This window comes from Teleopsis dalmanni, chromosome X (genome assembly GCF_002237135.1).
Source record: "Teleopsis dalmanni isolate 2A chromosome X, ASM223713v2, whole genome shotgun sequence".
NCBI lineage: Eukaryota > Metazoa > Arthropoda > Insecta > Diptera > Diopsidae > Teleopsis > Teleopsis dalmanni.
In genome coordinates this window covers 28,076,606-28,090,239 of record NC_051848.1, presented here as the reverse complement: position 1 = coordinate 28,090,239, position 13,634 = coordinate 28,076,606, and the positions used below count along the sequence as shown (strand labels likewise).

At 27.3% G+C, this 13,634-nt stretch overlaps 1 protein-coding gene across 1 annotated transcript in view; it reads right to left on the bottom strand.

Moving 5' to 3' along the window:
* Positions 1-12,945, bottom strand: part of LOC119662035 (neural cell adhesion molecule 2) — a 93,622-nt gene extending 80,677 nt beyond the window's left edge. Inside the window, exon 1 of the mRNA XM_038071573.1 lies at positions 12,600-12,945. Within this exon, the coding sequence (XP_037927501.1) occupies positions 12,600-12,645 (46 nt within the window). The 5' untranslated portion in view covers positions 12,646-12,945. The remainder of the gene's footprint in view (positions 1-12,599) is intronic.
* Positions 12,946-13,634: the final 689 nt, after the last annotated feature.

Below are 13,634 nucleotides of genomic sequence, written 5' to 3'. Positions count from 1 at the left end.
TAAACACCTTTTAAAGATAAACATAAATTTTGATCGCACTATATTAGTTCTAGCATTCTTAGATGTCTAAGATAACTCAACCAATTTTGATGAGGTTAGATACTTAATAAGGAAACAAAAAGAATGTCAACGTAACTCTACAATTTTTTATATTAAGTATACCGTCTACACGAATGATAATTACATATAGATAACAAGGTTAGGTTGTGAATTTATTCAAAACTTGACAGGCTAAAATACACTAGACATTAGACAAAATACTCGTATACTAACTTAAGGTTTTAAGTTAGTATACAAATGATTCACTCTTAGAAACTACTATATACACACTTTATTCTTATGCTTCAGTATATATTTCAATAGCTTGATATTTTGAAATAGAGCCAAGCGTTAAAAATTAAAATTAAAACTATGGTTGTATTGTCTGGATACTCCATAATCGCCTCAAACATAAACCTGTATCTATATTTTTCTACACATATTGTATTCTGACAAGTCTATTATATTTTATATTACGCCAATAACATAATTAAGATACTCGTATATAATTAAAAATTAATAATATAGCTTTTGTCATTTAGTAATTGATAAGAGACAAATTCCATGTACCAAAGTGGACCAAACCAATCTACAAATTCGAAGTGAACTTCTAATAATCAATTATATTAACATTATAAACACCTTTTCTAGTTAGCAAATCGACTTCTTATATACCTAAAATTTTTAAAAAGTGCTGTTGTGAAGCATATTAAACCATTTTCATATACCACATTGATTACACAATGGTAACAAAATTTATGTAGTATTTCCTTACCTAATTTAATGGTTTTCATCTAATTAAATTTTCTTCGATTTGAAACAGAAAATCAGTTTAAAGCGCCAAAGAGGTTAAAGCATATAAAATTACTACTGGATTAAAGAAATGATGAACTTAGTCACCAAAACAGAGTCCCTACACCCAGAATCCCTGCCTCAGCTTTCTTTAACCATGTTTAGACGTACGGAATACACCTGCCGAGCAGTGCACTAGCATCTTTACCCTGAAATTCTGCAAATATTTAGAAAATAAATTAAAAATGATTCTAAGAAAGTTCCTACAATTTAATAAAAAAATTAAGAAATGCACTACATTGAATCTAAATCATCATAAACACCTTTTAAAGATAAACATAAATTTTGATCGCACTATATTAGTTCTAGCATTCTTAGATGTCTAAGATAACTCAACCAATTTTGATGAGGTTAGATACTTAATAAGGAAACAAAAAGAATGTCAACGTAACTCTACAATTTTTTATATTAAGTATACCGTCTACACGAATGATAATTACATACATATAGATAACAAGGTTAGGTTGTGAATTTATTCAAAACTTGACAGGCTAAAATACACTAGACATTAGACAAAATACTCGTATACTAACTTAAGGTTTTAAGTTAGTATACAAATGATTCACTCTTAGAAACTACTATATACACACTTTATTCTTATGCTTCAGTATATATTTCAATAGCTTGATATTTTGAAATAGAGCCAAACGTTAGAAATTGCAATTAAAATTATGATTGTATTGTTTGGATACTGCATAATCGCCTCAAACATAAACCTGTACCTATATTTTTCTACACATATTGTATTCTGACAAGTCTATTATATTTTATATTACGCCAATAACATAATTAAGATACTCGTATATAATTAAAAATTAATAATATAGCTTTTGTCATTTAGTAATTGATAAGAGACAAATTCCATGTACCAAAGTGGACCAAACCAATCTACAAATTCGAAGTGAACTTCTAATAATCAATTATATTAACATTATAAACACCTTTTCTAGTTAGCAAATCGACTTCTTATATACCTAAAATTTTTAAAAAGTGCTGTTGTGAAGCATATTAAACCATTTTCATATACCACATTGATTACACAATGGTAACAAAATTTATGTAGTATTTCCTTACCTAATTTAATGGTTTTCATCTAATTAAATTTTCTTCGATTTGAAACAGAAAATCAGTTTAAAGCGCCAAAGAGGTTAAAGCATATAAAATTACTACTGGATTAAAGAAATGATGAACTTAGTCACCAAAACAGAGTCCCTACACCCAGAATCCCTGCCTCAGCTTTCTTTAACCATGTTTAGACGTACGGAATACACCTGCCGAGCAGTGCACTAGCATCTTTACCCTGAAATTCTGCAAATATTTAGAAAATAAATTAAAAATGATTCTAAGAAAGTTCCTACAATTTAATAAAAAAATTAAGAAATGCACTACATTGAATCTAAATCATCATAAACACCTTTTAAAGATAAACATAAATTTTGATCGCACTATATTAGTTCTAGCATTCTTAGATGTCTAAGATAACTCAACCAATTTTGATGAGGTTAGATACTTAATAAGGAAACAAAAAGAATGTCAACGTAACTCTACAATTTTTTATATTAAGTATACCGTCTACACGAATGATAATTACATACATATAGATAACAAGGTTAGGTTGTGAATTTATTCAAAACTTGACAGGCTAAAATACACTAGACATTAGACAAAATACTCGTATACTAACTTAAGGTTTTAAGTTAGTATACAAATGATTCACTCTTAGAAACTACTATATACACACTTTATTCTTATGCTTCAGTATATATTTCAATAGCTTGATATTTTGAAATAGAGCCAAACGTTAGAAATTGCAATTAAAATTATGATTGTATTGTTTGGATACTGCATAATCGCCTCAAACATAAACCTGTACCTATATTTTTCTACACATATTGTATTCTGACAAGTCTATTATATTTTATATTACGCCAATAACATAATTAAGATACTCGTATATAATTAAAAATTAATAATATAGCTTTTGTCATTTAGTAATTGATAAGAGACAAATTCCGTGTACAAAAGTGGACCAAACCAATCTACAAATTCGAAGTGAACTTCTTATAACCAATTATATTAAAATTATAAACACCTTTTCTAGTTAGCAAATCGACTTCTTATATACCTAAAATTTTTAAAAAGTGCTGTTGTGAAGCATATTAAACCATTTTTATATACCACATTGATTACACAATGGTAACAAAAATTATGTAGTATTTCCTTACCTAATTTAATGGTTTTCATCTAATTAAATTTTCTTCGATTTGAAACAGAAAATCAGTTTAAAGCGCCAAAGAGGTTAAAGCATATAAAATTACTACTGGATTAAAGAAATGATGAACTTAGTCACCAAAACAGAGTCCCTACACCCAGAATGCCTGTCTCAGCTTTCTTTAACCATGTTTAGACGTACGGAATAAACCTGCCGAGCATTGCAGTAGCATCTTCACAGTAGCATCTGAAATTCGGCAAATATTTAGAAAATAAATTAAAATTAAATTAAATTAGAAGGTTCCTACAATTTAATAAAAAAATTGTAGAGTAACATTAGCATGACTTTCTCAGCATTACGTTCCTAGATTAGGTTCTATACATAAGAAAGAACAAATCATGCAACAAATAATGCCTCTACGAACGGAATAGTATTGAAATTTAACAATTGAAACTAAAAATATAATTAATTAATTAATTCAATTATTTTACAGATGGTTTATGATTTCGTTCTAATATAAACACAGCAAGTAAAACTGTCAATAAAAACTTTCGAACAAAAAAAACAAAGTCAAGTACGGCTTTAGATAAGTTGATTAAAGTGCGCTGATTCTGAGCTTCACATTTGGCAGACCCGAGTTCGGTTCCTGGTACTTGCAGTCTCAAAAATAATTATTTACGAATAATTAAATACAAGAATTATTTCCAGGACCACTGATGAAGGGTATTTGGCAATACTCGAAACATCTGTATGGTCAGCCAAAAATTCAATTAATCAAAATAATATAAAAATAATAAAAAATTGTGTTGTTGTGGTTCACAACTGTTCAAAAAAAAACCCCTACAAAAAAAAATAAAATTAAATTAAATTAAATAAAACTAAATAAAATTATATAATATCAAATAATATAAAACGATACAATACAATTTTTTTAAATTAATAAAAATTAAATTAAATAAATTAAATAACATAAAATTAAACGTAATTAAATAATATAATATGAAATAAAATCATATATAATAGAATAAAATCATATAATTTAAAGTAATTAAAAAAATTAAATAAATTAAAATAATAAAAATAAATAAAATTAAATAGTATGATATAAAACGCAATGGAATAAAATAAAAAAATAAAATATAATTATAAAAATATTATTCTTTATCTATTTCACTAAATTCTATGCTCTGAAGTTTTAAGAGAAACTTTCGAGGGTTCACCATGTCGTATGATAAACTTTTCTAACTTTATTTTCTTATTTTCATTTACAGATTAATTTTAATTTTATTTTATTTGATTTTAATGAAATAAAATAATACAATACAATTTTTCAAAATTAATAGAAATGAAATTGAACAAATTTTAATAAAATAAAATTAAATTAAATATAATTAAATAATATGAAATGAAAAAAAATAATATATAATAAAATAAAATAATATATAATAGAATAAAATCATATAATTTAAAGTATTTAAAAAAATTAAATAATAATAATGGTAAATAAAAATAATACAAATAAATAAAACTAAATAGTATGATATAAAACGCAATGGAATAAAATAAAAAAATAAAATATAATTAAATAAAAAACTTTACTTTATCTTTTTCATTAAATTCTACGTTATGAAGTTTTAAGAGAAACTTTCGAGGGTTCACCATGTCGTATGATAAACTTTTCTAACTTTATTTTCTTATTTACTTCTGCAGATTTCAATTAATTTTCTGTTTACAATACGCTTATATGGTTTTAAATAAAATAAAGAATTGATAACTTTATTTAATAGCAAGGCTTTTTTTAATAAATTTTAAACATTTAATATTACAAATTAGTATTCTTCCAATTTTCAATAATATACCAGTTATATACAGGGTGTTTCATTTTAAAGTGCTTTAAAATGCCCATAAAATCATTTCCCTGGTCCAACAAAAGAAAAAAAGTCACATAGAAATGGAATGAGATATATTTTTAATAATAATTAAGATAATCGGTGTGAACAAATGTCTCCTCAAATCAATTTTTAATCAAAGAATATCAAATCAACAAAGTTGATGTGCACTAATTCGTCTGCCGACATTTGGAAGGAAAAGTTTTTTTTCAAATGATAATTTAATTTTAATCTGATAATTAATTGATGATTTACAATAGTTCAAGTAACGTTACTTTCGTAATTTGTGATGAAGAATTGGGTTTTAATAAAGAAAGTAACGCTTCAAAATGAAATAGCTTAACAAATAATATCCGGACTTTGTACTATTGAAATGAATTATTAATTAATGTTCAAAGGAAGGTTAATATTGAACATTAAAGACTGGGGCTGTCCAAATTTGATGATTGTTTCCAAAAACATAAAAACAATCCAAAAAATAATTGAAAATGATCCTAATTTGCTTGTGTGTTTCTTTTTATTTTTTTAATTAAAGAATTATCATCGTAATATTAAATATTAAAATATTTAAATTAACTCTTTTCGAGTTATTTTGCTTTTTTGGCTGTATTTTTTTTTGGGGTAGACTAAGAAGTAGAATTGATTTCAATTTTTTTGGACTTAACTTTTTTAATATTAATAGTCAACCTCAAAAATTAATGTTTAATTCGTTGAAGTTGTGTTTCCAAATAAAACTGTAGTTTATAAGCTCGTTCAAATTTAAAATCACAGCTAGTACTTTGATTAGTGTCACTGTAAAAAATAAAAGTGACAAAAAAAACTTAAAATTCATTTGACAGGCACGACTTATACGCCTAGCACTTGTAGTCCAAATAAATTATAAACGGACTATACCATAAACTAATTATAAAAAAAATTTCGAATAATTCGTAAGAACACCGATGATAGGTATTTGGCAATACTCGAAACAGCGTTGTATGATCAGCCGTGTTTAAATAAATTAACTATAATTTTTGTTATTGTCTTTTCATTTCTATTCGTAGCCTTCTAACTTTTAAATAGTTTCTTAAATAGTTGTTATAGGTTTGTTAAGAGAAAATGAATTTTCGAATAGGCTTTATTTTATAACGTAACAGTTCTTATTTTTTTCTTATTTTTTGGATTTAGTAGTGATTGCATTTAAAATGAAATGTAACAAAAATGCCCTTATAAAATGCGTAACTTTGAGGAAAATATTAAATATTAAAATATTTGGAAGCATCATTTTTAAGATATATTAAGTTTTTATGACTAGAAGTTTTATGGACAGACTAGAAACTAGTATTAGACTTTAATTATTTGGACGAAAGTTTCAAAAATATTATGAGTGTTGTGTATGACACAATAAAATAAATAACAATAAAACAAATAAGATTGTATAATATTAAATAAAATTTTATTAAGTTAATAAATATTAAATAATACAAAATAAAAGAAAAGAAAATTAAACAAAATAAGACAAAATAAAATAAAATAATATTAAATAAAATCAAATTTAATTAAATAATGAAATAAAATAAAAGGCACTAAAATAAAATTAAAGATTATAATATACAATTTTATGAAATGAATGAAAATTAAATAAAACAAAATAAAATAAAATTAAATAAAATAAAATAAAATTAAATAAAACTAAATAAAATTATATAAAATCATGTAAATAAAATAAATAAAATAATCAATAACTTTTTTAATTATTAAAATTTAATTAAATAAAATTAATGTATAAATTTGATTTTTAAAATTAATAAAAATTAAAATCAAAATTAGTAAATAAAAGAAATAAATACTAAAACTAAATAAATTTATAAACAAATGTGTTATTTTATTTTATTTTATTTTATTTTATTTTATTTTTTTTATTTTATTTTATTTTATTTTATTTTATTTTATATTATTTTATTTTATTTTATTTATTTTATTTTTATTTTTATTTTTATTTTATTTATTTTTATTTTATTTTATTTTATTTTATTTTATTTTATTTTATTATATTATAACTATTACGTTATTATATTACTTGTTTATTTATTTATTTATTATATTATTAATTATAATATTATAATTATTTAAGTGAATTTTTTTTTTTTCTTACAGAAACTGAAAATGAAAATTATTTCCACCTCTTAAAAACACCTTTTTTTTGTATTTTTTTGGACCAACGAATCACTTCCCATACTGTATATAAAAGTAACCTTTAACCCATAATAGAAAATGTGACTTTGAAGAAATTGCGTACACTTTACATTGTTGGAAATTAGAAAATCTGAGCAAAGGCAATTATAAAATGTCCTTGTTGAAGTAATAAGAAATCAAATAAACAGAAATTTAGACAAAAACAACACAAAAAAAAAACATTAACAAAACAAGACAACAAAAGAGTCATAGAGAAATAGAATGAAACAAAATAGAGTTGGTTGACTTTTATTTGCCAAAAAATACGTTCCCGTTCACGTTCACGTAAAGTCCTTTGAAGTAGGACTATTTGATAGCTAAAAATAGTATTCAAACATTTTATGAGTCGAAAGAGCTAAAGTTTGGCAGTTAACTTGAAAGCATTGTATGAGAAAAACAACGAATGAAAAAATGCAAAAATTGCGATTGTTCAATATTGGCTCAGACTTCTTTAAAAGCATTTAGTCTTTGAGAACTCGAAAGGAAGCAGTTGAAAATTATTTACCAAAAATAATAAAGTTTTACGCTAACAATATTAAAAACTTTATGTGTTCAACAAAGGATTCCTCTATCTTTCGAAGAGCTTCGAACATACATTATGGTTTAGCACTTTATTTTGTTTTTTTTTCTACTTCTTTTTTTTTTTTAATTTTTATTATAACAACACATATTTAATTCATAATTTAATAAATATCATTACTTCGTTTGTCGTTTCTTGTCTGTCTTTTGTCGTTTGTCGTACCCATATATGCAATGTCAATAGCACAGAAAATAAAAACTTACCACACCAGCAGCCACAAAGCCACCACCGACGCCGACGCCATATGCACTGAAAGCAATAACAAGCAATGCACTGCACAAATTTGTAAAACAAGCACAAATAGCATAACACCGAAAAGTATACACATACACACACACTCACACACACGCATACAAACAAACAAACAAACAAACAAATGAACGAACAGAAGAACATAAGAACAATATAACACTAGAATACTAGAATAGTAGAGCAGTAGTAGAAGTAGTGGAAGTAGTAGAAGTAAGGAACCGGGGAGGAATACAACTCTGCAACTCTTTTACAAGTGGCCCGCTGAAACGATCTTAAATATTTAATAACAACTTGTGTTCAAGTTTAGGAATGAAGGTTTATTCATATTGCATTTGTTTTGTTGTTGTTGATTAAGGAAAAACATAGTAAAGAACAATAAGATCCAGGCTGCGCTATAAGGTACGAGGCATGAGGCATAAGGCATGAGATACGAAATACGAAATGCAGGGGGGGAACAAGCAAGTTGCATTCGATGCCATTGTGAAAAGTATTGTGCAGTTTGCATTGAAATCACATATGCGTAAATACTGCAATCTTATATATAATTCAAATTCTTTACACAGATACAATGCGGGATGTAACAACTGCACTCAAAAAGTGGGAATTAGTTTAATCTCATAATATACACAATCGATTATGGGAATAATTGATGCAAAGTAAGCAAGTAAGCAAGCACGTCAATATGCGGTGAAAAAGTGGCGCATAATCCAATGGAGTACGTTTACCCTAAACTATAATAGTGTGATATCATAGTACCAATACAATATATAAACATATACATATTATATATATCATTTATCTTCTTACATCTTAGTGTAATTAAATATTATTACCAATCTGTAGTACTACAGCTTAAGCTAAGCTTTTGCTTTGTACTTTTCTTATTTATGCAAATCATTTCAGCTGTGAATGGTAATACCATATCTAATATTTCCTTTTTCTTATTAGCAAGCGAATACTAAATAAGATAAATGTAAGGAACGATAAACACTTTTTATTTAGAATATTCAATTAAGTTGAATATGTACGATGAAGTTAAATATCATCTACAGATTCAGAGTAATTTCCAGAAAAAAGTGGTTTATAGACTATATATTCTGGAATACTACCGTAAAATGATTTTCTTAAATTAATTTTAACTGGTTGTGTTGTTAGTTCCTTCATCTTCTTGAGGAGCATTAAGCCGCTTGATATGTAGCGTTCGTCTTCAGAATGTTTTTGGACGTTTTCTTTTTTTTCTACTTTGTAGATTACAATCCAGTGCTTGAAGACATACTTCAGTTGAATCGTATGGGCAATCCAGCGTTATTAGCGTCTTTTTATAAAGTTTGGCATTGGTTTGATGTTGCTTTTCGGGTAAAGTTTTTTATTGGTTATAACATTTGACTACCAAACTCGTATATTTCGTCTCAGGCATCTGCTTTGTATTTTCTGTATAATTGTTTCTTTTGTAACCCATGTTTCACAACCATATAATAGCACTGGGATGACGTGCGGATTGAAAAATAAAAGTTTAGTATGTCAAACCTTTCTTAACTGAGCGTATGCGCCCCTTGCTTTGTCTATGTAGGCAAGTATATCCTTTTTAGAAAAAGAATCCAGCGTTTCAATCATGTCGTTTCCTATTATATAGTCTGTGTTACCTGTGGTGTTTATTTTAATCGCTTTGGTTTTATTTATCTTATTGCATTTGTATGTATCTTCAGTCCAATTTTATCGGCAGCCGAGCATAGATCATTTATTTTTAACTGCATATCAGAGTGCTTAACTGAAAGCAGATAGACTTCATGAGCATAAGCAAGGTCTTCAAGATGTTTATGGAAGTTCCAGGGCAGATCTCTTCGTTTGTCATCAATATACATTTAATCTGGTATTATATTAAAATTTGGAGAATATTAACTTTCATGTATATTTTTTTATTTCATTTGGCGTATGGACTATAGTCACTAATAACGAAATCACGTATAAACACAGTGGGTGATCGGCAAAAACAATATTTTTTTTGGTCAAGAATTCTGATATCATGATGGATTTATACAATGGTATATTATCGAACAACAAAAACAAATTAAATATCGCTTGATATTTCGATTCAATTCTGACCCATAACTGTTTAGAGCAGTTTAAGTGTCCACCATTCACGTATAAGGTACACTAAATGTTATATTGAGAAGGGACGCCTCATTGTAATTGTAAAGACAAACCAACGTTTTATTCAGGAAGTTACCCGATATATCTTTTTAGTGGAGACTACCGACAAGTTTCTAACAGTGATTTTGTTATAAAGCTACTGATTTCACAATACCGCTATATAGTATTATTATAAAGAAATATTCATGTTTTCTCCCACAAATATTGATACAAGATTTTAAGTTGTCTAGAAGTGTAGTTGTGTGGCTTTGTAATAGTACAAAGAAAGCAAGCAACAAGAGATTTCGTTTATGCCGACATATCTGAGCTCGGTATCTTTGCACAGTTAATACGTCTCCGCAGTATGACGTTGATCAGTATCCATATTTTCGTCAAAGTAGGATTGAGTATTTGCGAATATTTAAATGCTATACGAGGCTTCAAACAAGCTCATCATCTATCATGTGATCTTTTTCATTTCATCATATGTCCAGCTCCTGACTAACGCCGATATTATCGAATCATGTCAAGCATGACTTTATACCTACTTTTATTGCTATCGAGAAAGAATTTACGAAAGTGAGCTGAGTGAAGCACTAACTGCTCTTAATATAGGTGATTAGAGAAGGTGCGCAGACAATAGCGGCGCCTAGGGAGAAACGCTGCGTCATGTCGCAACCCAGTAACAAGTTGTTATGAGCTTTTAAGTAAGTAAATAGTTAAGTAAGCAGCTAGCTTCAGTAACTAAAAATGCTACTAAGGGTATTCAGTTCCTATAGTGAAAGTGTGTAGTTTAATTGTGAGTTGGATATAATTCAAAACACCTGTGGTACTTCTGTGTCACCACTACATTATTTATTAAAACACTTTCAAATGTATTAAAACACTTTTTGTAAATATTTATTGTAAATACTTATTGCTTCGGAGAAGACGCGCTAAATACTAATGAACGCTGGACCATTAAGTTAGATGCTGTTTGTACTTTGATACGTACATTACGCCAGATGGCATTGCACTGGTTTATATATTCGCCACAGACCCTTAATTTTAGAAACAGCCAGAACAGACTTTATTAGTTTTAATTTTCTATTGATTGAAAAATCTTTGAATAGCGCCTATATTTCATTTAAATTTGACATAATTTGACATAATTTTTGTTTAGTCTTCTATTTCTTGTTCTATATTCTGCAGTCCTCAGGAAAAAACTAAATTTTGAACTTATAATTTTTTTAGTATCTTTATATAAAATTGCGCTTGGTAATGCATTTTTCACTCTAATTTGGTATTATCAAGAATTAACTTTTTTACTAAGTAAGCCATCCACCCCTACTCTACTCATGGCTCTACACTATGAGCCAGTGTAACCTATTCTTACACGATTACTCATTTAACAATGTGTAAAATTAGAGTTAAGTTTCATATAAAGGCGATCCTGATCCTTTGTGTTTGCAAATTTAAGTAACGAAATAATTATTTCGTGCTTGAGGCACTTTTTGTTGAAATCCTTGTAACATTAAGTGCACATAGCGTGTTAAAGGCTAAAAGCAAAACAATAAGAGAAATATGGAAAGCTTATAAATATGGTTGAATTAAATGATTAAAACATTTCCGGTTTCCGGCTTGTTCTATTCCGCACAATTTTAATGCTCATTTGCTGCTGCTGTCAAGCACTCACACATACACACATACACTCATGCTGATACAGTTACACAAACTCAAACACAAACACAGCAACAGCAACAGCAATAGCAACAACAGTCAAGTAAAGGATATGTGAAGAAACTTTTAATGAAGTATGAATGTCCTAAGTAAATAGCGTTCGCATTTCCAAAACATTTAATCGTAACATTATAATAATACTGAATTACATAATAGATACTAGATACTAGATAGGAGTACGGGAACGGTTACGATTACTGGAACGGGAATGGGAACGGGAATGGGAACGTATAACTTTCGTATGTTATTGTTTCGAGTAACAAAAGCAAAAACAAATCCTGGCTTAGAAAATCTTTACAGTTACACAAAATAAACAAAAGAAAATAAAAGCAAAATGGATAATATAAAAAAAAATAATAAAAAAAAAAACAGAGAGAATGGTGAATGGTAAATGGTAAATGGGGAAATGAAAGCGAAAAAATAAAAATGAAACTGAAATGTTACAATATAAAAATTTAATCTTTTAACTCTGCTTATAATAGATATGACTGAAAAAATAGAGCAGGATATATATATGAAAAGACTCTCCTGGTTGTGTTTATAACTTGGTATGCATTAAGCACATTATCGGCTTGGATGAATATATGTTTTGATATGGCAAAATATAGATAGATATATATGTATATATATGTGAACAAAAAAAAAACAACAAAAACAAACAGTAAAAAAAATATTAAAAAGTATAAAGAAATGAACAAGTTAAGTTGCGTACCAGTTTTGTTTAAGAGCAGCAAACATAATAAAAACCATAAATCCATTGTGTAGTCCTGCCTGGCAATGATGTTGACGCTGATGTTGATGTTGATGTTGTTGCTGATAGTGCGAATATGGAAGATGGTGTGGAATTAGACGCTTACGATATAAAACCGCTATGCCAACTTCGTAGTTCCAACCAACTACGATTCGATTCTGATTGCTGCAACCGTTAAAGTTGCAACTGTCGCCAGTGCCACAATTGCGGCTTGTTTTATTCTAAGGTGCTTCTTACTTGGCAAGTTTGTTGTTGTTTACTTTTTACTTTTTGCTTATGTTATTATTGTTGTTATTGTTATTGTTGTTTTTTATTGTTTCTTTACAAATATTTTTATGTGCTTTCTGGTTTTGTGGTGTTTTTGTTTTTCTTTGTTTTGAATTAACTTAGTTTAATGGACTTAAAATGCTCTCTCTCGAACGTATTGCAATGTTATGATATCCTTTTTAATGAGTACGTAATCCTTTATGGGTAATTAAATCCAACCGGCAAGATGAGATAAATGTTTTAAAATTTTTGTTTGTCTGTTTGTTTGTTATTTCTCGTTAATGTTGTTATTACTGTTATTTCAGTTATTTCAGTTATTTCAGTTATTATAAGTGCTGTTGTTCTTGTTATTGTTGTTGTTGTTCTTGTTTGCTGTTGTTGTACTTACTGTGTTGTTGATATTACTACTCTTCTATTACAGTCCCTACTGATGATGCTGTTTACATTGGTATTACTGTTGTTGGTATTACCGTTATTGTTGTTATTATTGTTGTTGTTGCTGTTGTTGTAGCTGTAGAAATTCACTTAAAATAAAAAGCGCAGCATAAATACACGATTTTTGTTTTTAGCACAAATTAGTTAGTTATTTCTTTTTTTCTGTGTTTTTCGTTTTTTTTTTCGTTTTTGTCTTTTGTTTATTTTGTTGTTTTGTCTCTTTGTTTTGTCATTTATTTACATTTTAATATAAAAGCTGCTTAACAAGCGTAATAATTATTTAGTTTGTTTGTA